The sequence below is a fragment of the Gorilla gorilla genome, chromosome 23, assembly GCF_029281585.2.
Source record: "Gorilla gorilla gorilla isolate KB3781 chromosome 23, NHGRI_mGorGor1-v2.1_pri, whole genome shotgun sequence".
Lineage (NCBI taxonomy): Eukaryota > Metazoa > Chordata > Mammalia > Primates > Hominidae > Gorilla > Gorilla gorilla.
Genome location: NC_086018.1, coordinates 30,884,132 through 30,906,848, shown reverse-complemented (window position 1 = coordinate 30,906,848; position 22,717 = coordinate 30,884,132). Strand labels below are relative to the sequence as shown.

The 22,717-nt window shown below is 45.4% G+C and overlaps 1 protein-coding gene across 8 annotated transcripts in view; it reads left to right on the top strand.

Moving 5' to 3' along the window:
- Nucleotides 1–22,717, top strand: part of SYN3 (synapsin III) — a 553,389-nt gene that overhangs the window by 169,342 nt on the left and 361,330 nt on the right. For 4 of the 8 annotated variants that reach the window (XM_031005415.3, XM_004063365.5, XM_063704814.1 and 1 more), the window contains exon 5: nt 18,731–18,887. In XM_031005415.3, the coding sequence (XP_030861275.1) occupies nt 18,731–18,887 (157 nt within the window). Of the gene's footprint in view, nt 1–18,727; nt 18,888–22,717 lie in introns of all 8 variants that reach the window. The other 4 variants (XM_019018272.4, XM_019018273.4, XM_055374322.2 and 1 more) reach the window with 1 other exon arrangement.

The window sequence follows — 22,717 nt, the reverse complement described above, 5'->3', positions numbered from 1 at the left end:
CAACTTTATTCATCATAGCCCCAATCTGGAGACAACCCAAATGCCTGTCAACTCGTGAACAATAAACAAAATGTGGTACATGCACATAAGGGAATGCTTCTTGGGGATAAAAGGGAACAAACTACTAAGAGATGTATATTAGTTGTCTACAAACTTATCAGCTTCAAACAACACATATTTATTATCTCACAGTTTGTGGGGGCCAGGGGCTGGGCATGGCTTAGCTGAGTCTTCTGTAAGACTGACATCAAGATTGTCATCTGGGGCTCAGTTCTTATCTGGAGGCTCAACTGGCAATGGAACCACTTCCAAGCTCGCTTGGGTTGTTGGCACAAGTCATTTTTCTTGTGACTGTGAGATTAAGGGCCTTGGCTTCTTGCTGGTTGTCAGCGGGAAGTTGCACACAGTTTTTTTTTTTTTCTTTTCTGAGACACGGTCTCGCTGTTGCCTAGGCTGAAGTGCAGTGGAGTGATCATAGCTCGCAGCAGCCTCAAACTCTTGGGCTCAAGTGATCCTCCCACCTCAGCCTCCCGAGTAGCTGGGACTACAGATGTGCATCACCATGCCCGGATAATATTGTTTATTTTTGGTAGAGATGAGGTCTCACTATGTTGCCCAGGCTGGTCTTGAACTCCTGAACTCAAGCGATCCTCCCACCTTGACCTCCCAAAGTACTGGGATTACAAGCATGAGTCATGTGGGCCTTTCCATGGGTCTTTCTATAACATGGCAGCTTGTTACTTCAAAGCAAGGGAGAACAAGAATACATCTGGGAGCAAGACTGAGACTTATTTGACGTAGCATTATCATGGGGTGCCGACCCATCTCCTTTGCCGTATTCAGCAAGCCAGTCACAGATCCCACGCCCTCCAGGGGAGAAGCACGTAAGGGCTTGAACATGAGAGGCGGGGTCCTGCGGGCTGCCTTCCAGTCCATACTTGGCAGCACGTAACTATGCAGACAAATCTCAAAGCCATTATGTTGAGGAAAAAAAGACTAGAGACAAAAGAGTACACATTTCATGATTCCACTGACATGGAATTCTAGAACAGGCAAAACTAATCCATAGTCACTGAAACATCAGTGGTTGCCCAGGGCCAAGGGAATAAGGGGCAGGGGATTGGCAGTAGAGGGACACAAGTCACCTGTGAAGGTGATGAAAGTATATCTTTTATTTGGCATGATGATTATATTAGTGTTACATATGTCGAAGCAAATCAAACTGTACGTTTCAAATGGGTGCATTTTATTTTATGCAAATCATGCCTTTATAAAGTATATATTTTTAAATGGCTCTATGAATTGCACATTTTTATCCCCTTTGTACCGATGAGGAAACTGAAGCTCAAAACGTGTCCAGAGTCACACAGCTGGGGGAGCCGGGATCCTAAGCCAGGTCTAACTGCAAAGCCCCTTCTCTTTTCCTTTATGCATGACCCCTAATTCTCCTCGAAGCTGCCATTTTCACAGGGAGAAATGCAAGGCTTGGAGAGCTAGAGAAACATCTCATGACCTCGCAGAAGTGACTGAGTTCTCAAGCTTATGTGTTCTGATTCCAGGTCAAGGGGTTGCCAGACCTCATTAAAGTCTTGTAGCAGATTTTAAGAGTTACTATTGCATTTTTTAAATTTACCCATGTGTGTCATTGTAAACACACTTAGCAATATTGTTCTTTAAAACACATAAGCTTATGAGCCAGTTCTTTACAAGAACAACATATGGCTGTCCATGAAAATAACGGTTTCGGAAGGTGTGCTGTCTACTGTTGGTTGCCCGCCTTCTTTCATGCTTGCCAAATCCTGAGTTTATTCAGCTGTTTGGTGGCCATGTGCTTCAAGGAAACATAGGCCCCTTTCTGGTGCTACGAGGTGAATCCTGGTTCATTTCAGCCAGCTGTGGTCATTCTGTTCCCACTGGGAAAGGTGTTTAGAAAAGGGAATATGGGCCTGGTGCAGTGGCTCATGCCTGTAATCCCAGCACTTTGGGAGGCAGAGGTGGGCGGATCACCTTAAGTCAGGAGTTCCAGACCAGCCCAGCCAACATGGTGAAACCCCGTCTCTACTAAGAATACAAAAATTAGCTGGGCATGGTGGTGGATGCCTGTAGTCCCAGCTACTCGGGAGGCTGAGGCAGGAGAATCGATTGAACCCAGGAGGTGGAGATTGTGGTGAGCTGAGATCGTGCCACTGCATTCCAGCCTGGGCAACAGAGCGAGACTCTATCTCAAAAAAAAAAAAAAAAGGAAAGGGAAGATGATGCAGTTCTGACCAGGGAGGCCTGAGAGGTACCTGCCGGGAGGATTCTGGAACATCCACCATGCTTCTTAAAAGCGACACAAGAAAGAGACTCTTTTTCATAGGCATGAGGGTATGGCCCGGGGCGCCAGGGTGGCTCACTGATAACATGAAGGAACAGTATGAGAACAAAAGTCCATCCTTGAGAACAAGAGTCAGAAGGACACAAAACATTTAGATCCTTGAGTCTGACATTGAGCCTCTGATTTACTTGGCCCTGTGATTGCCCTAGCTCAGTGATATGAGCTCATGCATTTTCTTTATTGATTTAGTCATCACTGTTATTTGCAGCCAAAATCATCTTCATATTCAGAAGATATAAGCAGATACTGTCAAAAGTCTTTTTTTTTTTTGCACCCAACTCCATGGTGCATAAAATTCTTGTGAATGCTTTTATACATGACATTCCATTCAAAATTAGTGGCAGGCAATTGAAATTATACACTATGTAAGTGTTAAGATTAGTTTCATTCTCGGAAGTGTTTGTTAATAGCTAAAGCTTAGAAACAACCTAACTGTCCATCTGTAGGGAACTGGTTAAATAAATTAGGGTCGAGCCACATAATGAGATACAATTATAAATAAAGAAGCATCTCCATTTGTACTGATATGAAATGATTTTCTTTTCTTTTCTTTTTTTTGAGACAGAGTCTCGCTCTGTCGCCAGGCTGGAGTGCAGTGGCGTGATCTTGGCTCACTGCAACTTCCGACTCCCTGGTTCAAGCTATTCTCCTGCCTCAGCCTCTTGAGTAGCTGAAATTACAGGCACGTGCCACCACACCCAGCTAATTTTTGTATTTTTAGCAAAGACAGGATTTCACCATGTTGACCAGGATGGTCTCAGTCTCCTGACCTCGTGATCCGCCTGCCTCGGCCTACCAAAGTTCTGGGGGTTACAGGAGTGAGCCACCACACCCGGCCACGAAATGATTTTGAAGATATGCTACTTTGAAGAAAAACAAGTTAGAACAGTATACAGGAGACTTTGAAATCCAAGGTCATAGAAAAACATCTGAAGTTTATTGCCTCAATTCTTTATGTGGATTGGCTTATGTGATCCTCTTAGCAACACTCTGAAGTACATGTTATTGTTACCATTCTCTTTTTGAAAGATGGGTAAACTGAGGCATGGAACTGTTACCTAGTGTTCCTGGGATCCCACAGTTGTTTAGTGGTAGAACTGGGGCTTGAACCCAAAGTCTGTGCTCTAAACATGCAATCAATTGACCCCTGGGGCTATTGGAAGAATTAAATGAGCTCTTGTGTGCTTAGCCAGTGTTGGCTTTAACCAGTAGTTCTCAAAGGGTAGTTCATGCTCCAGCAGTGTTAGAAATTTGTTAGGAGTGTATTTTTTGGGAAATGTGTTAGCTTAGAAACGTTTCCCAGGTTCGGCCAGACTTTGTTTTACATGGTAGCTGCATGCTGACATGTTTCTTGGCTGGTATGAGTATATGAAGTCCCACCTAGCAGGGGAAAGAATAAGTCCCAGCTAGAACTTGAGGAAACATACCTAAGTATTGTTACCACCTTGCTTTCTTGTCCAGCAGCCATTGATTGGCCGCCACTATGGACTCAGCAGGAAATTATCCTGTAACCAGTGATGTCTGATGTGGGCTTAGGAGATACCAAGATTCTACTCCCACTCTGAGGCCGGCTGTTGGATCTGTACACACCAAAACTTGCCAACTTATTCCCCTCATCAAACTTAGCTACGCCATAGGACAGGAATCTCAAACCCTTTCCTTCCTTGGTGCATTTCACATAATAGATGCTCAGTAAATGTGCACTGAATGGAGATATCATCACAGTTCACCTGGTAGCAGCTATCTTTTTTTAAAAAAGAGAACCTAACAGGAGTTCTCAGCCTTGGCTGCACATTCCAATTACTTGGAAAGCTTCTAAAAATCTCCAAACCCAGGTGGGCACTTCAGGTCAATTCTATCAGAATATCTAGGGGCAGAGAAGAGGAGGAAGGACTAGTTTTGAGAGCTCCTTGGGTGATTCGAATGTACAGCCAAGATTGGCGAGCCACTAAACTAGAATGAGGAGGGTTGATCTGACAGCTGCCAAACCAGTAAACACACACAGCCCCAGACACAGTGGGTAAAACCCAGACGATTTTCTAGAAAGCTGCTCCTACCCTCTGCTTCTTTTGATGGGCATGCGACTGAGCTGGAAGCCATCAAGATCCTGTCTTAAGAGGTTCCCAGGTTCCTGTCCACAGTGGAGGGTGCAGCTGGAAGCATTTATGCTGGAAGCCCTTACTGGGTTATGGTCCTAAAAATTACTGCCATATGTCTCCAGCAGGGAGGGCAGGGTCCACATTTGTTCCCTGCACCCTCTGCAGCCTCTTTATGTAGCTGCTCAATACTCACCCATGGGGGCCCCCTAAATAGCTCCGTTTAGTTTCATAATTTTATTGAGCTTCTAGATTCCTTGCAATTGGCCAGACCCTGGAAATTCAGATATAAATTCAACATCACCACTCGCTGGTGGAGTTCACAGCCTGGAGGGGGAGATGGGAAGTAAATCAGCCGCTAGGATGTGACACAGTCAGGGCCTGGTGGAGAATAGTTCAGAGAAGCAAGGGCTTAGAGGAGCAGGTTGGGGGGCGGGGGGACTTCAGAAGACTTCTGAGGAGAAGTGGTAATAGCGCTGAGGCTTTTTTGTTGTTTTCTTTTTAAATATTCATATACATATTGCAAAGTTCGGAATAATCTTACACATAGATAGTTGAACACACTACTTTGACAAATATTAACATTTTGCCATGTTTGCTTCAGATCCTTAAAAAAAAAAAAAATCCTGAACTATTTTAAGGCTAGAAAAAGTACAGAGAATAATTTAGCAAACACTCATAAACTAAGGTGGTTAAGACACCCGCTCTGGAGCCAGGCTACTTGCATCTGCCGTGTGACATTGGAGAGGCTGCTTGTCCTCTCTGTGCCTCTGTCTCATTTAAACACACACTTCAAAGGGCAATGTCAGGATCAATTAAGGTAATACTCTGAAAAATACAAGTTCCCAGCGCTCTTAAATGCTAACTGTTGTTTCCCTTATGTTCACAACTGAGTTTGTCAAATCTTAACATTTTGCCGAATTTGTTTTAGATTTTTTTTTAGTGAAAAGAAATATAATACTATAGGTACTTTTAAAGACTCCTGTCTACACCCTTCCCTGCACTGATGACAGACAAAATGTTAGCCAGGCGGTCAGGGTGGGAAAGTCCATGTTAGAACATAGGGACAGGGAAGGCCCTGGCTTCTGAGGAAACCCTCTGATGTGGTCAGAAAGGAAGACAACCCGACCGATGGGCAGGGGAGGAGGCTGGAGAGGCAGCCGCAGCTTGTCAGGGAAGACCATCAGGCGTTTCACCTGACAGCCCAGGTCCCGTCACAGACAGACGTCACATCCTGCCCTCCCCTGTCTCCCAGGAAACCCTCGAGATTCCTTTTTTTTTTTTTTGAGACGGAGTCTCGCTCTGTCGCCAGGCTGGAGTGCAGTGGCATGATCTCGGCTCACTGCAACCTCTGCCTCTTAGGTTCAAGTGATTCCCCTGCCTCAGTCTCCGAGTAGCTGGGACTACAGGCACATGCCACCATGCCCAGCTAATTTTTGTATTTTTAGTAGAGACGGGGTTTCACCATATTGGCCAGGCTGGTCTCAAACTCCTGACCTCGGGTGATCTGCCCTACTCGGCCTCCCAAAATGCTGGGATTACAGGTGTGAGCCACTGTGCCCAGCCTCAAGGTTCCTTTTTCACATCTTTCCTTTTAAAAAAAAAACTATCAAACAATGGATAAAATAAAGAAAGCTCACCCACTCTTGCCCCTCAACCTGGAAAATTCCATCCTTGTGTCAGCTAGCTTTGAGGGAAGATGGAGAACCTAGGGAACCAGCGAGAAGTGGCTGGGCCACCTGAGATCAGCACCACCTGGGTGCTCTGGGGGCGGAGATGGGTGATTTAGGGCTGTGACCCAGGCAGGAGCGTTTAGCATCTTTTGGGCCCAGCTTCTCAGTCTTGCACTGAGGAAGCAGCTTGGGAGGGGGTGCCCTACCAGGCAGATATTTCCTGCTGAGCGAGCTGATAAGTGAGCCCTCAGACTAGTTCAATAGTTAACCCGACAGAGCACAGATGTGGCCTGTCAGACAGAGATATGTGTGGGGAAGGCCTTGGGTATAAGTACATATTAGCGCCTGGCCTGGGTTTGAAATGTGCTCTCCCATCACCCCTCGGCAGTACCATCATTTTTCATCTCAAAATGGGCTTTCCCCTTCCCCCACTCCTCTCTCCTCCCCTCCACTCCCCCAGCATCCGTTCCAGCCGCTGCCGAGGAACAGCTGCTCTGAGGCCCATCTCTCATCAGCTGCCTTATCTCTCCGATGAATAATGTTCCCCTTCCCCGAGCAGCAGCCTGGCAGGAGGCCCGCCCCAGCGCTGAGCAGGCTGCTGACAGCGCTGGAGCTCAGGCAGCTGTCGGAGAGCAGGGCTGCCCCAGGCCCCCATGTGGGTGAGGGCTAACCCCTCTGCCTCCCGGCGACATGCCACCTGAGGCCCCATTGCCCTGGCGAGCTGCGGCTCACAAACTCAGCCTTTCCAAGCACATCTCAGCAGCCCCTGGGTGCAGTTGCCATGCTGGGTGCTGGGGAAACAGGCATTTCAGACATGGGCCCTGTCCTTCAGTGGCGGGGGCTGTTTACGAGACGCGCAACTTGTACCTAACAGTTCAGACCTCTGTATTTAGTAGTTCTTAGGAACATATTAACTACTCCAGGTTTCAGTTATCCTCATCTGCAAAATGGGCTAGTAATAGTGGAGTGTAAATGCTTGTCAGTTCTCTGCTCACATCCTCTTTGCCAGCCAGTGCCCCCAGCGGCTCCAGGTGTCATGGTAACGCTGTACCCATGGCCTTCTCCATTTCTTGGGCTGATGGTAACTGCATCCCTGAGACGGCTGAGAGGGTAAACCCTCTCCACCACTACCCACCAGGGGGTCAGTGACTGATTGCTCTTGGGGATACAGAAGCCCAGCGCTCTTTCCTCAAAGTGGGACAACTCCATGGCGCTGTTTTTGCCCCAGAGCCCCCCTGTAGACCAGGCCAAGGCCAGAGCTTCTCTAAGACAATATCCCTCCTTGGCTTCTTCCCCGTCCTTGGGTTACCACCTTCACCCCTCACAGTTTTCCTGAAGAGCACTCCCTCCATGAGTCACTGGCTTGCAAATCCCTACTTTAGCCTCCACTTCTAGGGAACCCAGCCCAAGAGAAGTAGCTACTTTACAGGGGTTTGGGGTGAGGATGCTATGAGATCATGTTGAAATGCCTTTTGCAAGCATCTGGCACTCAGCAAGTACCCAATAATGAGTAATCGTGATTCTTACAAACCAGTAACAACTGACAGAATGTAACAGGGGAGCTCAGATGCACAGCTACAGTGGGAGGTGGGAGTCAAAAACCTTGACTCCAAGTTCTGGCATGGGAGACAATCATCCCAGGAAGGTCCCCCAGGGGTCACATAGCCCAACTCTCCTTTGACCAATCGGGAACCTGAAGCTGAGAGAGGAGAAGCAACAATCTCAAAAGACACAAGAGCAGAGCTGGGACTAGAAGATGTCTTGATTTTTCCCACCACTCCTCATTATTTTAACCACTTTCTGATCCTCTGTTTTCAGTTATTTTTTTTAAAAAGGATTGTTGAGTTTGTATGGACCAGGACTCTGAGAAGAGAAGCCATTTCCATGTGGATCCCTTGAGTACCTACTATGTGCTTAACACCGGCTAGGTACTCAGGGAAGGGGTCACAAAAGCATATTCCTATCCTTATTGCTGTGGTCTGAATGCCTGTGTTCCTCAGAGTTCAAATGTTGAAATCCTAACCTTCAATGTGATGGTATTAGGAGATGAAGCCTTTGGGAAGTGATTAGCCATGAGGGCAGAGTTTTCATGGATGGGATTAATGCCCTTATAAGTAAGAGGCCCTGAGAGAGCTCCCTTCCCTCTTCGACTATGTGAGGACGCAATGAGAATGTGCCATCTACGAACCAGAAAGCAGGCCCCCCACCTCCCCAGCATCACATCAGCTGATGCCTTGGTCCTGGACTTCTCAGCCTCCAGAAATGTGAGAAATAAATTTTTGTTGTTTATAAGCCACTCAGTTTATGGCATTTTGCTGTAGCAACTCCAAGTCTGTCTCTCCAGGATCTATAAATGTGCCTGGCACATATTAGTGCTCAATATATTTTTGTTAAATAAATGGAATAATTAATTAATCAGTCCGTGTCTTGGCAGATCCATGAAACTTTACCTCCCTGGGTAGAAAATCTGTTTAAGGGTATGTGATGCTCAGGCAGATCTTAAAGAGACTGCAGCTACAGAGTTTCTAGACACTTAGTGATTGCAGAACACTTTACTGTTTTCAAAGACTGTTTTCAAAGTGTGTGTGTGTGTGTGTGTGTGTCTGTGTGTGTGTTGGTTACCTTTATTTTTTTTAACCAGTCAGTATAGTGATTTTCAAAAATTTTTAAGTGCATTGTCAACATTTAAGTAATTGAGAATTTCACATAAATATCCAGATTTAGGTATCTTTTGAAAAGTCACAAGGGCCATGCAGGACCCTCATTCCCACATGGCCATAATGGCTTAGACCTTAGACTGGGCCCCATTTGCTTATTCATCACTCCTGGTTTCTCCCTCCTCATCCTCCACAGAGGCTTCCATTAGCTGCCCTTTGTCTTAGTGGTTGTGCCCTCCTACAGAAAAGTGAAATATACTTCATACTATTGAGTGACAAAATGAAAGATATGTGAAAGGACATGCCTGCTTCCAAAAAAGGTTGAAGGGAGCATTGTGGAAATGAAGGATATTCTTATGTGCTTTATATGGAAACAGAGAGTGTGTGTGAGAAGAGAAAACTGAAGAGGCCCACCTCATTCAACCATGGTGGTACCTGCTTGACCCCCTGGGGTAGTGGCAGGGAAATCACATAACACTCAACACTCAGAAGTGTGGACCCTGGACTAGGCCGGGGCTACAGAGAGGAATAAGATGAAGGACTTGTGTTGAGGATTTAGAAGCTGAAGGTCTGTTAAGGTGTCTCAAGCATGAGGCATTGGAGGAGAAAACCAGAGTGGAAATGAGGAGTGGGGAGTGTAGGGACCAATCCTAGACACTTCTGGAGGGAAGACTTAGCAGCTGTGGTGGCTCCATACTTAAGGAATGTCAGGGAGAAGAACTGCACATGACTTCAGGGTGACATATGCCCAGTTCCTGGGAGCATGACAGACCTTTAACAGAAGTCCTCAGATCCACTTTGGGGGAAGCTGATGACTTGGGGTCCAGTCACATTGAGTTGGAGGTGATGATGAGAGGTTCAGGGTGGTGGAAGGTTCTGGTTGCATGGTGATTGTGCACATGGACTTCGAAGCCCAAAGACCTGCACTCCAGTCTCAGGTGGACACCTTCTTGGCTGTGCTTCATCTCTCTATGCCTTTGTTTCTTGAAAAATGAAGCTATTATTATCGTATCTACCTTGTAGAGTTATCATGAGGATAAAGATAACATAAGTAAAATCCTAAAAATTATTCCTGGCACCAAGGAAGTGCTCTATAAATCTGAATCACTTTCATTATTGCCTGTGAGGACAAGGTAAAGGAAGTCCCTGAATGGAGATGATTCCACGAAGCAGAGAACCAAAGACTGAGCCTTGGAGGAGCTCTTCTCTTGGAGAAGAGCTGTAGTAAGGGAGAAAACAGTGAAGGAGCTGGGAGTTGGGAAGCAAGGGCGGAGGGTGTCTTCGAGGCAAGGTGGAAAGGGTTTGCGGAGGAAGGGGACAGTGATCATGCCACAGAAGCCACAGAGGACAAGAGGAGCTCTGCAGCAGGGCTTCTCTAGCAGGATGCATTTCTACCCAGGGGACACTTGGCAATGGTGGGAGACATTGCTTGTTGTCACAACTGGGCATGAGAGTGCTGCTGCGTCTAGTGGGTAGAGGCCAGAGATGCTCCTAGTACCCTACAAGGCACAGAACAGCCCCCCACAACAAAGAATTATCCAGCCTGAAAATGTCCACAGTGCTGAGGTTGGGAAACCCTATTCTAGAGCCAACAGGCTGTGAAGTTTGACTCATGGTTCCATCACCAATAGCTGCATGACCTTGGTGAGTTCCTTAGCTGCTCTGTGCCTCGGATTCATGGTAGGTTTTCCTTGTTAGGTTTAAATGAGTGAAGTTATACAGAGGGCCTGAAGTCTCATGGTATTTTACTAGAGCCTCATTGTATTTTAGTTATAATTAGAAATTGGGTAAGGTAAGGACACAGAAGAAGCCATCTGATCTGGGGGCTTCACACTTAGAAGTGACCTCAGAGCAATTGTATTGGGGTGGAAAGGGGCTAACAGCCAGGTGCAGAGGGCACATTGGAATTGGGGCCAGAAGGCACAGACTGCCTTGTCCATCAGGCATAGCAATGGACAGAGGAAGGGGAATGACTAGTTACGGCTGCAAGGCCAAGTGCAGGGGACTTATTTCTCATATCTATCTATCTATCTATCTATCTATCTACCTACCATCTATTTATCTATCATCTGTCTACTTATTTATCTATTTATGCATGTGTACCAACTGAAAGTTTTAGTAAATGCACAAACTGCGATATAATGAAAATGGAAATTTTCAAAAGAAGAGAAATCACCTGCCACCTGACTACCTTAACAAATGAGTGGTTTCCATCTCTCCTTCCAGGCCTGTCATTTTTACAGTGCTTTAGTCATAAAACAGGTCCTCTATTCTATTGTTTTATGTCACATGAAATTGTACCATAAGCATTTTCCATGATGTGACTTCACTGTTTCATTTTCCATTTTTTTCCAGAATGAAGATAACCTCATTGTTTTTTTTCCTGATTGTAAAAATGCTCTGTGCTCTTTTTTTTTTTTTTAAACAATGCAGGCAGTACCAAAAAGTATGAAGAAGAATGTAATAGTTCCCATTTCCCATCTCACTCTTTAAGGCCAGCATTTTGGTGAACATCCATCCGAACAAATCTCCACGCGTTTATCAATTTGTTGACTTCTTCTTTTATGTAAATATGAACATGATTTAACTGCCAGTCCATTTGGAACCTTGAAGTGAAGGTTTTTTATTGTTGGGGTTTGCTATGGTCTGAATATGTGTGTCCCCACAAAATTTATGTTGAATCCTAACCCCCAATGTGATTAGGAGGTGGGGCCATTAGGAGGTGATTAAGTCATGAAGTCATCAGCCCTAATGAATGGGATCTGTGGCCTTCAAAAGGGACCCCAGAGAGCTGCCTTGCCCCTTCTGCCATGTAAGGACACAGTGAGGAGCCAGGAAGGGGGCCTCAGCAGAGACCAAATGTGATGGTGCCTCGATATTGGACTTCCCAGCCTCCAGAATGTGAGAAATGAATTTCTGTTGTTTATAAGTCACCCAGTCTATAGTATTTTGTTCTAGCAGCCCAAACAGACTAAGTCAGGGTTGTTGTTTTAGGAAGTGGGGAATGGGGCCATGCATGGGTGTACGCCAGAACAAAGGAAGCCAGCAAGTCCTGAAAGATACTGGAAAAGGGAATAGTGGGCACGTGCAGTGTGTTAGTTTCCTGAGGCTGCTATAACAAAGCACCACAGGTTGGGTGGCTTAAATAACAGAAATTCATTCTCCCATCATTCTGGGGACCAGACGTCTGAAATCAAGACTGCTATGCCATGCTCCTTCTGAAGGCTCCAGGGGAGGATCCTTCCTTGCCACTCTCTAGTTCCTGAAGGTCACCAGCAATCTTTGAAATTCCCTGTATTATAGACACATCACTCCAATCTCTGACTCCTTCGTCACATGGCATTCTCTTCCCCTGTGTGTGTCTGTTTCCAAATTTCCCTCTTCTCCTAAAGACATCAGTCATTGGGTTAGGGTTCACTCTCCTCCAGTGTGACCTCATCTTAACTTGATTATATTTGCAAAGGCCCTATTTTCCAAATAAGGTCACAGTCACAGGTACCAGTGCTTAGGACCTCGACATATCTTCTTGGGGGCAACAGTTCAACCCATAACATGTGGGGTTCCCAGGGTGACCAGGAGGAAGAGGATGGAGCAAGGACAGAGATTCAAGGACTTAGTCTCTGAAATGACAGGGAAGGAAGAGACCGGAATAAAGATACCAGGATTGTGAGGCTGAAACAAGAGACAAGGAAGCTTCCTTCCTCCAGCAACTCGTGTCTGTGTTTTATTAACCTCCTAGCACTTTACAAAGAGGGCCCCCGGATTCAACAGAGAGCCGGGCTGTCTGTAAACCCCACCGGGCCCCTTCCCCACCGGTGTGCATCTGGCAGCTGCCATGGGGGCCCCACAGGCCTCCCTCCTGCATCCTGTTGTCTGCTCCTCACCAGATTCTTGGTTGGCTGCCACCTAATTTCTTTTTGGCCTGGGCTAATTTCTTGCAGTCCTTGGGCTGGCGGGAAGCATCACTAATTCCCAAAGTCCTTCCATATGGGCGACTCAAACCCCTCCATCTGCAAAGCATGCACATTTCCTCGGCTTTATCCTTGCAGAATAGTGGTACCCTAAGTCTGCAGGAGCATGGAGCTTGTTTCAATGTTTTGAATTCCCCCTCCCCGTTTGCTGGTTTACTCGGTTCCCTTTGTCCCCTTCCCCCAGATTTGATACCCAAGGTTGAATTTTCCAAGGTGGAGTGTTATGAAGAGTGTGGAGACAATTAAGAGAAAACGTGAAGTCTCTTTGCCTGTTGACATGGACGTCAGAAAGTCTGGAGCCTTCCCAGGCCTGGCTGGAATCAGCTCTGGGTGTGATGGGTCTCAGCATGTGAACAAAATCAGCATGAACATCACCCTTTGCCAGCTTGGCTCTTGGGGACCAGGGGACAGTTATGAAATAGTGGTCAAGTGACTGAGAATAATGAGGCTTCTGCTCATTAACTTAGGTCCCAGGCAAAGTCCAGCCAAGAGCTGTTCTTGCCACCACAGACCTCTGCATATTTGAGAGAATTATTACACTTCTCCAATGGTTAAGAGTCACTTCACCTCTGGCCTCCAGCTTTTTGACGCTGCCGGAAGCATTCAGTAATCCCCCTGTGACACGTCACCTGTCCCATCTTTACCGTTAATTATTTCTTGTCCTTGATTTCCTCTCAAGTGCCAACAGCCACTTCTGAGAAAGGCTTGGGATCAGGAGCCCAAATAGTATAGCTCATATTACGGTTAAAGGTGAAATAACAAGAAAACCCAGCTACAACCTGCGGCCAGGATGTGCCAGTTTGTGTGAGATTAAAGGAGACCTTACCCAGGCATGAGAGACCCAGGTCTTGGGCTCAGTGGGGCTCTACGGCAGGAAGAGAAGGAAGGGGCTTAAAGGGTTGGGGGATTTTTCTTTTTACTTTATTTCTTTTTCTTTTTTGAGACAGATTCTTGTTCTGTCATCCAGGCAGTAGGGCAGTGACACGATCTCGGCTCACTGCAACCTCTGCCTCCCTGGTTCAAGCAATTCTTGTGCCCTAGCCTCCCAAGTAGCTGGGATTACAGGTGTGTGCCACTATGCCCAGCTAATTTTTTTTTTTTTTTTTGTATTTTTTGTAGAGATGGGGTTTTGCCACGTTGGCCAGGCTGGTCTTGAACTCCTGGCCTCAAGTGATCCGCCCACTTTGGCCTCCCAAAATGCTGGGATGACAAGCATGAGCCACTGCATTTGGCCGACTCATCTAATGTTGACAGGTGTCTTGCCTCCCTCCTTATCTCTTTTCCCAGCTGGTACTTCTACTACAAATGGGATTTCTTCATGTAACAGGAAAATGGTCTCCCATCAGCCCAGCTTACATTACTTCAGTGTAGCTGGCCACTCCTGTCTTCCAGAGCTCAGATACAACACACCCGAGAATGTTCTCACAGGCCCATTTTACATCAGGTGTTCCGTCCTTAGACCAGTTACAGCCCAGGAAAATGTGGTTCTCTGATCAGAGAGGATTTCCCCATGGGCTCTGTTTCTAGAAAAAGGAGGAGTTCTGGGTACAGAGCAGATAAAACCAGCACAGTCCACTACACCCCCAACAACGAGGGCACATTCATTCAGTCGCAGGTGCCTTCCCCCTGCCTGGAATACTCTCCAAACCCAACCCACTTGACAAACCTCAGCTTTTAAGACCAAGTCTTCCAGCACACACTTGCTCACACTCATCCCTTAACAGAGTTGAATCCATCCTTTGGACCACCTTATGCCCTTGTACATGCCTTAATTATTCCACTCACTCACTCACTCACTCACCCACTCACTCCCTCCTTTGTTAATTTAACAAATGCTGGCCGGGCACGGTGGCTCACGTCTGTAATCCCGGCACTTTGGGAGGCCAAGGTGGGCGGATCACCTGAGGTCAGGAGTTTGAAACTAGCCTGTCCAAAATGGCAAAACCTTGCCTCTACTAAAAATACAAAAATTAGCCGGATGCAGGGGCACGTGCCTGTAATCCCAGCTACTTGGGAGGCTGAGACAGGAGAATTGCCTGAACCTGGGAGGTGGAGATTGCAGTGAGCCAAGATCACACCATTGCACACCAGCCTGGACAATATGGACAATAGAACCAGACTCTGTCTCTAAAAAAAAAAAAAAAAAAAGTGCTTAGGGCATGTTGCACCCAACTCCTCTTGGGTTGTGAGTTTCTTAAAAGCAGGAATCATCCCTGTCATCTTGGGATCTCCAACCTTTGCCAGAGTGCTTGGCCCACTGTCGAGGCTCGGTAACTACTGGAGGTCACAACCTTAAATGTTGTGGTGACTGCAGGACTTGGACACCCCCTGGCCAGATGGAGAACCTGGGGTGCTGGGTACAGAGGGAGGAACTGAATGCCACAGGTTGCCCAGCTCAAGTCAGTAATTTCTCTATAGTCATTGCAAATCCATCATACCCTAGACTTTCAAGAAGGACTCTATGCCTTCTGTAGCAGTGAATGGCAGAATTCACACTATAACACGTGCCTGGTTTGGCCTGATATATTGTGCATAGGAAGTGCTTATTTTTCACATATTAGATCTGAGACTCTTAAGAGGTCATGGTGGCCACCTTGAATTCCCTGGGGTTATGAATTTCTTCGTGGTGTTACTTGTTAGCTTGTAAGGCAACCCCTTAGTTATAAGGGACTACTTGCTGTCTCCTGGCTACTTTGTCTATCAGTCTAGTTTTCTTCTCTAGGATCGCAGGGAAAGTGATCCCTCCCCTTTCCAGTGGCCATTTCACTTCATGTTCATTCATTTATTCATGTGTTCATATATGCATTCATTCATGCAATCATTTATTTAAAAACAGTTTTGAGGCCTATTTTGTCCAAGACAGTCAAGTCCTCTGTTCCCATTGAGCTGACATCTTTAGAGAAGAGAACTAGACAGTTAAGCAGCTAATCAAACAAACAGGAGAAATAAAATTGTCACAGAGCCATGAATAAAGAAAATAGGGCAAAACCAGGGTTGGGGCAAATTTTGATAGAGTAGACAGAACAGTGGCTTTGAGGACGAGGCACCTACACGCAATGTGGGAGAAGAGCATCTAGGGAATTGAAGGAAGGGAAGGTGGTCAATGTGGCTTGTGTGGCAGTGAGGGAGGCGAGAAAGATAGAAAATGAGGATGGAAGGCTGGGCAGGGTGGTTCATGCCTGTAATTCCAACACTTTGGGAACCTGAGGCAGGAGGATCACTTAAGTTCAGAAGTTCAAGACCAGCCTGGGTAACAGCAAAATCTCATCTCTACAAAAAATAAAAATAAATAAAAAAATAAAATAAATTTAAAAATTAGCTGGATGTGGTGGTGCACACCTGTAGTCCCAGCTACTTGGGAGGCTGACGTGGGAGGATCGCTTGAGCCCAGGAGTTTGAGGCTGCAGTGAGTGTGATGACACCACTGCACTCCAGCCTAAGCAACAGAGTGAGACCCTGTCTCTAAAAAAAATAACAATTTAAAAAAATAAAATAAATGAGGATGGAGTGGCAGGCAGGGGCCAACCCGTTTGGGACCTTGTAGCCATGATAAGGCACTAGGGATCTCTTGTCAGAAAGAGAGACGCCTTTTGAGGGTTTGAAGCAGGGGAGTGATGTATAATTTTGTAAGAGCACTTCACATGTGGGATCTTGAGGTAGATTTCCAAATCCGTAAAGACAATGAGGAGCTTCCTGCTACTTTTATTTTGAGGAATCAGAAAGGTTCTGATTTAGAGGTGAGTTTTGGAAGCCTTGGAGAGAGAGCACCATAATATCTGGAGCCAGAGTCGGGGATCCCAAAACAAGCCATGGGATTCTCCTCTTGGAAGGTGGTCTTGGAAAGGCATCCTCTTTTTCTAGATAGCCAGGTTTGGTGTTTTTTGTTTTTCCCATGTCCCTCTTATGACTTCCCAGCAATGGGGAAAAAAAATAGGAGGCTGGCCAGCAGGAGACCTTTTATTATTTCCTCATGAAGAAGGATGGGGTTATTCTTAGTAAGACACCACGTTTGCTGCCACTGTTGTCTGTGATGGAACCCACGCTGCCAGGGAGGAGTGGATGTCTCATTGTCAGAACCAGGGCCATGGACAATGTATTTATGTGTTGTTTTTTAAGATGCACATCCATTAAAAAGAAACAGACAAACAAGCATCTAGTAAAAACATTGCCACACATGATGGACAAAGGGCAGTATCTTTAATACACAGAACTCACCTCAATAGGAAACTGGAGACCCTATTTTGTTTTGAATGGAAAAGGATGTGAACAGACTTTTACAGGAAAGAAAATGCAGATGGTTAATAAAAAGCGTTTAATTTTACTAGAATCAGACAAATGCAAACTAAAACAATAGCACGATACAGGGTGTCTTTTGGGGGGAATTCTGTTGTCAAATTGAAAAAATATTTTTCAAAAACTGCAGTGCTGGTGAGGCTGTAATGAGATGGACATTCTCATAAACAATTTGTGAGATGTACCTTAAAAAGGGAACTTTTTTGGGTATCTTACAAAAAGCTTATACCCTTTAATCCATAAGTCCCACTTCTTAGGATCTATCTTATGAAAATAATTTAAAATAATGGCACTGATTTGTATACAAAATATTGGAAATAGCCTATATGATAATAGTAGATGATTGGTTTACTTAATTATGATATATCATTCAGTGAACTATTGTGTAGAAATTAAAAATTATATTTTGGAAGATATTTTTGGTAGTAGAGAAAAATATTTACACTATATTATTATGTGGAAAACATTAAAATCAATTAAAAGAAAGTATGGAGCAATTATGAATGTGAATGCATATTATATACGTTGAAATTGATCATTGGATCAAAAATGTATATACAAAGGTTGTCAGGAGTTTCCTCTGCATTGTAAAATTATGAGTACTTTGTTTACTTCTTTGTACATGCCAAGGAATTTTTGTTTTTTTATACACAAAGAATGTGTATTACTTTTAAAATCAGATAAAAGTAGCAAATGGTTATAAGTGCTCCCTATTGCCCCAGCCTGGGCTGATTTTTTTGTGTTACTTAAAAATAAGGAATCCAAAAATAGTTTGATCTTTGGTGGTATGAATCAAACAATGTGTGCATCCTCCTGGGGCCCTGTGATGGAGTCAAAAGCATGTGGACTTGGAGCCAGATGACCTGAGTTCAAATGCAGCTCTCCTGCTTCTGAGCTTTGTGATTCGCAAAGTTCATAATTTCCCTGGGCTGCAGTGTTCCCATCTATAAAATGGGGAGATGGTCCAGATCTTTACCCAGGTCTGTTTGTGAGCACTCATCAGGACCCTATCTCTAGAGGGACCTAGCAAATAGCCTGGCATGGGCTCGGCCATCAAATCCATACTCTTGCTGCTTTCCAGAGGTTGCTACTTGAAAAAAAAAAAAAAAAAAAGAAAAAACAAGATATGTTGGTTGATTTGAGATCTGCAGGAACAAGAGCCGGAGCCATGAGGCTACACAGACCTGGCCCTGCTGCCTCTCTGCAGCGTATCTTTTTGAACAAGTGACTTAGTCTTCCTGAGCCTCAGGGTGCTCGTTTGTGAAATGGGAGTTGATGACAACACTCACCTCCTAGGGCAGTTGCCCTCACCATGGATAATACATACATTCAGTAAAGTGCGTGGTACCTTGCAGAATCTCAGTTGATTCACTTTGATATATTTTTTTCTGGTTGCAAATGAAATAGATGTTCAATGCAGGGAATTTAGGAAAGAGCCTGTGAGAGAGAGAGAGAATATATATAGTGTTTCCAGCCCTTTGACTTTATAGTGGAGTAGCTGTGCCTTTGCATTTAACCGCCCTCATCCCCCACCTGCTCCCCCTTCTGAACTAAGCTGCCGCCCTGCAAGTCAGTGCTATCATCCCCAGCAAGCTGTGGCCGGATGCCCTGGTGTTTCATCAATGTCCCAGTGTGGTAACACTGCTGTTGGCTCTCTCAGCAGATCCTTCAAGCCAGACTTCATCCTGGTCCGCCAGCATGCCTACAGCATGGCCCTCGGGGAAGACTACCGCAGCCTGGTCATCGGCCTGCAGTATGGAGGGCTGCCTGCTGTCAACTCTCTCTACTCCGTCTACAACTTCTGCAGCAAGCCCTGGGTGGTAGGTGACAGGGCAGGCTGACCTGGAGGGATCTGGGAGGCAGTGGGTGGCCTCCCACTCTGCGACAAGCCCACTCCCCAGCATGGAGGCCTCAGTAGTAAAAATTCTTATTTAAGCAACTGAACTGAACTTGGATCCTAGGGCTCTTGTTGGAATTGTTGCCTAACAATTATATTAATTTTATATTTTATATATTATTATGGTAAATATTTATAGGCCGGGCACGGTGGCTTATGCCTGTAATCCCAGCACTTTGGGAGGCCAAGGCAGGCGGATCACCTGAGGTTGGTAGTTCGAGACCAGCCTGACCGACATGGAGAAACCCCATCTCTACTAAAAATACAAAATTAGCCAGGCATGGTGGCACATGTCTGTAATCCCGCTGTAATCCCAGCTACTCGGGAGGCTGAGGCAGGAGAATCGCTTGAACCCGGGAGGCGGAGGTTGTGGTGAGCCAAGATCGTGCCGTTGCACTCCAGCCTGGGCAACAACAGCGAAACTCTGTCTCGAAAAAAAGATTTGTAATAAATAAATACATATATGTTAATATATACATGTTATATATTATACATGTTACATGTAATATATGATATATGATATTACATATATGTAATAATTGATCTTTGTAATATATAATATATAATACAGTGACAATATATACTATTAATAATATATAATGACAAAACGTTATTATATAACTTTATGATATGGTATTATGTTATAATATTAGTCATAAAGATGCACCATATTGTTTTATGAACATTCTATCATTATTGTTGTTAACAGCAGACCGCATTTATTGAGCACTTACTATGTCCCAGAAAACTATGCTACCTGGCACTCAAACTGTCGCTCTCGTGTGAAGTGAGTGTCAACCCTTCATTTTACAGAGATGGAAGCTCAGCTTCAGGCCAGTTAAGGAACTTGCTCAGTGAGTGGTGAGGCCACAGTGTAAGCCATCTCTCTCTCCAACACCCAACATTTAATTTCTCTTCTTTTATTCCTTAGTTTCAGTCATTCATTTGATTTATTTGAGTTTCCATCCAAATGTTACCTGTAAGAAAGACTTCTTAAAATACCACTCCTCGCCAGACGCGGTGGCTCACGCCTGTAATCCCAGCACTTTGGGAGGCCGAGGCGGGTGTATCACGAGATCAAGAGATCAAGACCATGCTGATCAACATGGTGAAACCCTGTCTCTACTAAAAACACAAGAATTAGCTGGGCGTGGTGGCGTGCACCTGTAGTCCCAGCTACTCGGGAGTCTGAGGCAGGAGAATTGCTTGAACCCAGGAGGTGGAGGTTGCAGAGAGCCGAGATCACGCCACTGCACTCCAGCCTGGTGACAGAGCGAGACTCCATCTCAAAGAAAAAATACCACTCCTCCACTTGCTCAAGTACTCTCAAATCCCTTACCCTGCTTTATTTTTTTCCTAGATACTTATCTCCACCTAGAATGATAAATTTATCCATTCATTTGTGCATTATCTGTCTCCCTGATTAGAAGTTATTCATTCATGTAACAAATACTTCTTGGGCACTTACTGTGTTCCAGGTGCTGTTGTAAGTCCTAGAAACATAGCAGTGAACAAATCAGACCAAAATCCCTGCCCTGTGGATCTTACATTCTAGTGAGCAGGGGCATGTGCGGTGCTTTAATACTTACGCCAAATATGCAATATGTCCTATGATCAGTGGCAAGGGGGAAGATCAAGGACAGAAAGAGGGTAGGTAATGTGGAGGCTTGGGGTATGTAGAATGTGCTCTAAGAAGCTCATAGCTGTCTGGTCTGTGGTGTTTTGCTATCTCTCTGTGTGATCACCTGGTGGTGTAGGGTGGTAGTTGAGAGTGTGAGCTCTGAAGCCAGATTCCTAGGTCCAGGCTTCTCCACTTATGAGCTGTGTTACTTGAGCAGCAACCCCCTTAACCTCTCTGAACTTAGCTTCCTTATTTGGAAAGTGGTGATAGTAATAGAGCCCTCCTGGTAGGGTTATGATTTAATAGATGAAAATGCTTAGAATGTGGCTGGCACAAAGTGCACACTCAATAAGTGGTAAAAATTTTCGCTGCCTTAGATACCTGGAACAAGTTCCATGTAGAGTTGGAACACTCAGTACTTACTGAATGGCTACATGCATTAATTTAATAGGTATGGATAGAATTTACCACTATTGTCATGGCCCTGGTCTCCTTCTCATTCTGCCCTAACTGGGCTTTTTGGCCAATGGCATCCAAGATTTTCGAGTGCCACTGTTAGGAAAGGGTCCTAGATGGTGTTAGCCCTTCCCCACCTTTTACCACAGTTATCACGATAGTAGCAACCACAACTCATCAGCACTAACCGTGTGCTATCCTGAGCCCTTAACGTGCATATTGTGTTTAATTCTTAGCACCCTTATGAGTAGGAGTTGCTAATATCTCCATCTTACAGATCAGGAAACTGAGGCTCACATAGCTAGTAGTAAGTGGTAGAGCTAGGCCTCTTCAAAACTCATGTGCTTACCTGCAGAATCACTCTCCCTTTCTGGACTCCAATTTCCTTGTCTGCAAAATGAGGGACCCCACACACACATGCATCGTTTTCCATATTTCTGAGTTCTCTTAAACCCTCGAAGTTGACTCCCTGTTGTGCTGCATCTGAAGGCTATACCCCAAGAGTTTGCAGACCAATCCTGGGTGGATGCAGAAAGTTCCTAGTTGCTCTGTTTTCAGTGTCCAGGCTCTTAGTATTGAGTGACCTCCAAGTCAGGTTGGCCACTCCTTTAACCACTGGGCATCCACATGGGACCACAAATTCCAGTTGATTCCTTTATCTTGTTCGGAATCTGATTTGCTCTTCTCTGCTTATATCCACCAGCAGCTCTCCTTCACCTTCTGGGTGAATTCTAAGCTTTCTGGTCAGACCTTTAAGGCTGGTGGTCTGTGATGGATCATGCTTCGACCTCGTCTCTCATCATCACCTGCAACTGACGCCACAGCATGGCAGCTGCAGAGGGTCTCCAGCATACATTAGTCTCAATGCACACCCAGAGGGCCCTTTCTCCTTCTCTTATGTCATCTGCTCCAGGGGATCATCCTGACTCCCTACTCTGTCCCCCTTCCAGGTCCCTTCACCGCCTATGCTTCCCTCCAGCAAGATATCAGTACCACAGCCATGCACCTGCAGCCTGTCTTCCTTCAGGCCTTGCCCCCATGTTCAGCTTGTTGCTCCAATAATAAAGCATGGTGACAGAGCTCACCTTTGAGCTCTGGAGACAATAGCTAGTATCTGGCAAAACAAGCAAGTGTTGAAGCAGGAGGAGAGCAGTGGGAAGGGATGTGGCTTGAGCTGTTGGAAATGAGAGGGGTTGCAACAGCAGAGAAAATATTTATTAATATAACACCTAGCATTTTAGCACTGCTGTGGACAAAGCACTGCCTCTGACACACTGTATCCTTACAACAATCCCATGAGGTTGGATCTCCAGTTTACGAGTGAAGAAACCAAAGCTCAGAAACCTTAATTGACTTCCCAGGTTATACAGCTAGTAAGTGGCAAAGCAAGAATTTGAACCCAGGAAGGCTGGATCCACATCTAACACCATCAATTACCATGCAGCGCTGCCTCTCTAGAAAGAAGGTATTGCAGGCAAGGAGCAGGGCATGAACATCAGCAGGTGGAGAAGGACGTTGTGTGAAATGCTGAGGCTATAGTAAGTGCTCATTAAATATGGTTGGGCTGAACCCAGTGTTCTGCCTACTTACTAGGTCTTGGACAGAAATGGAGGGGTTAATATGGCTAGATGATGGAGAGGATGAATGTCCAGCCAAGGAATCTGGTCTTTATCCTA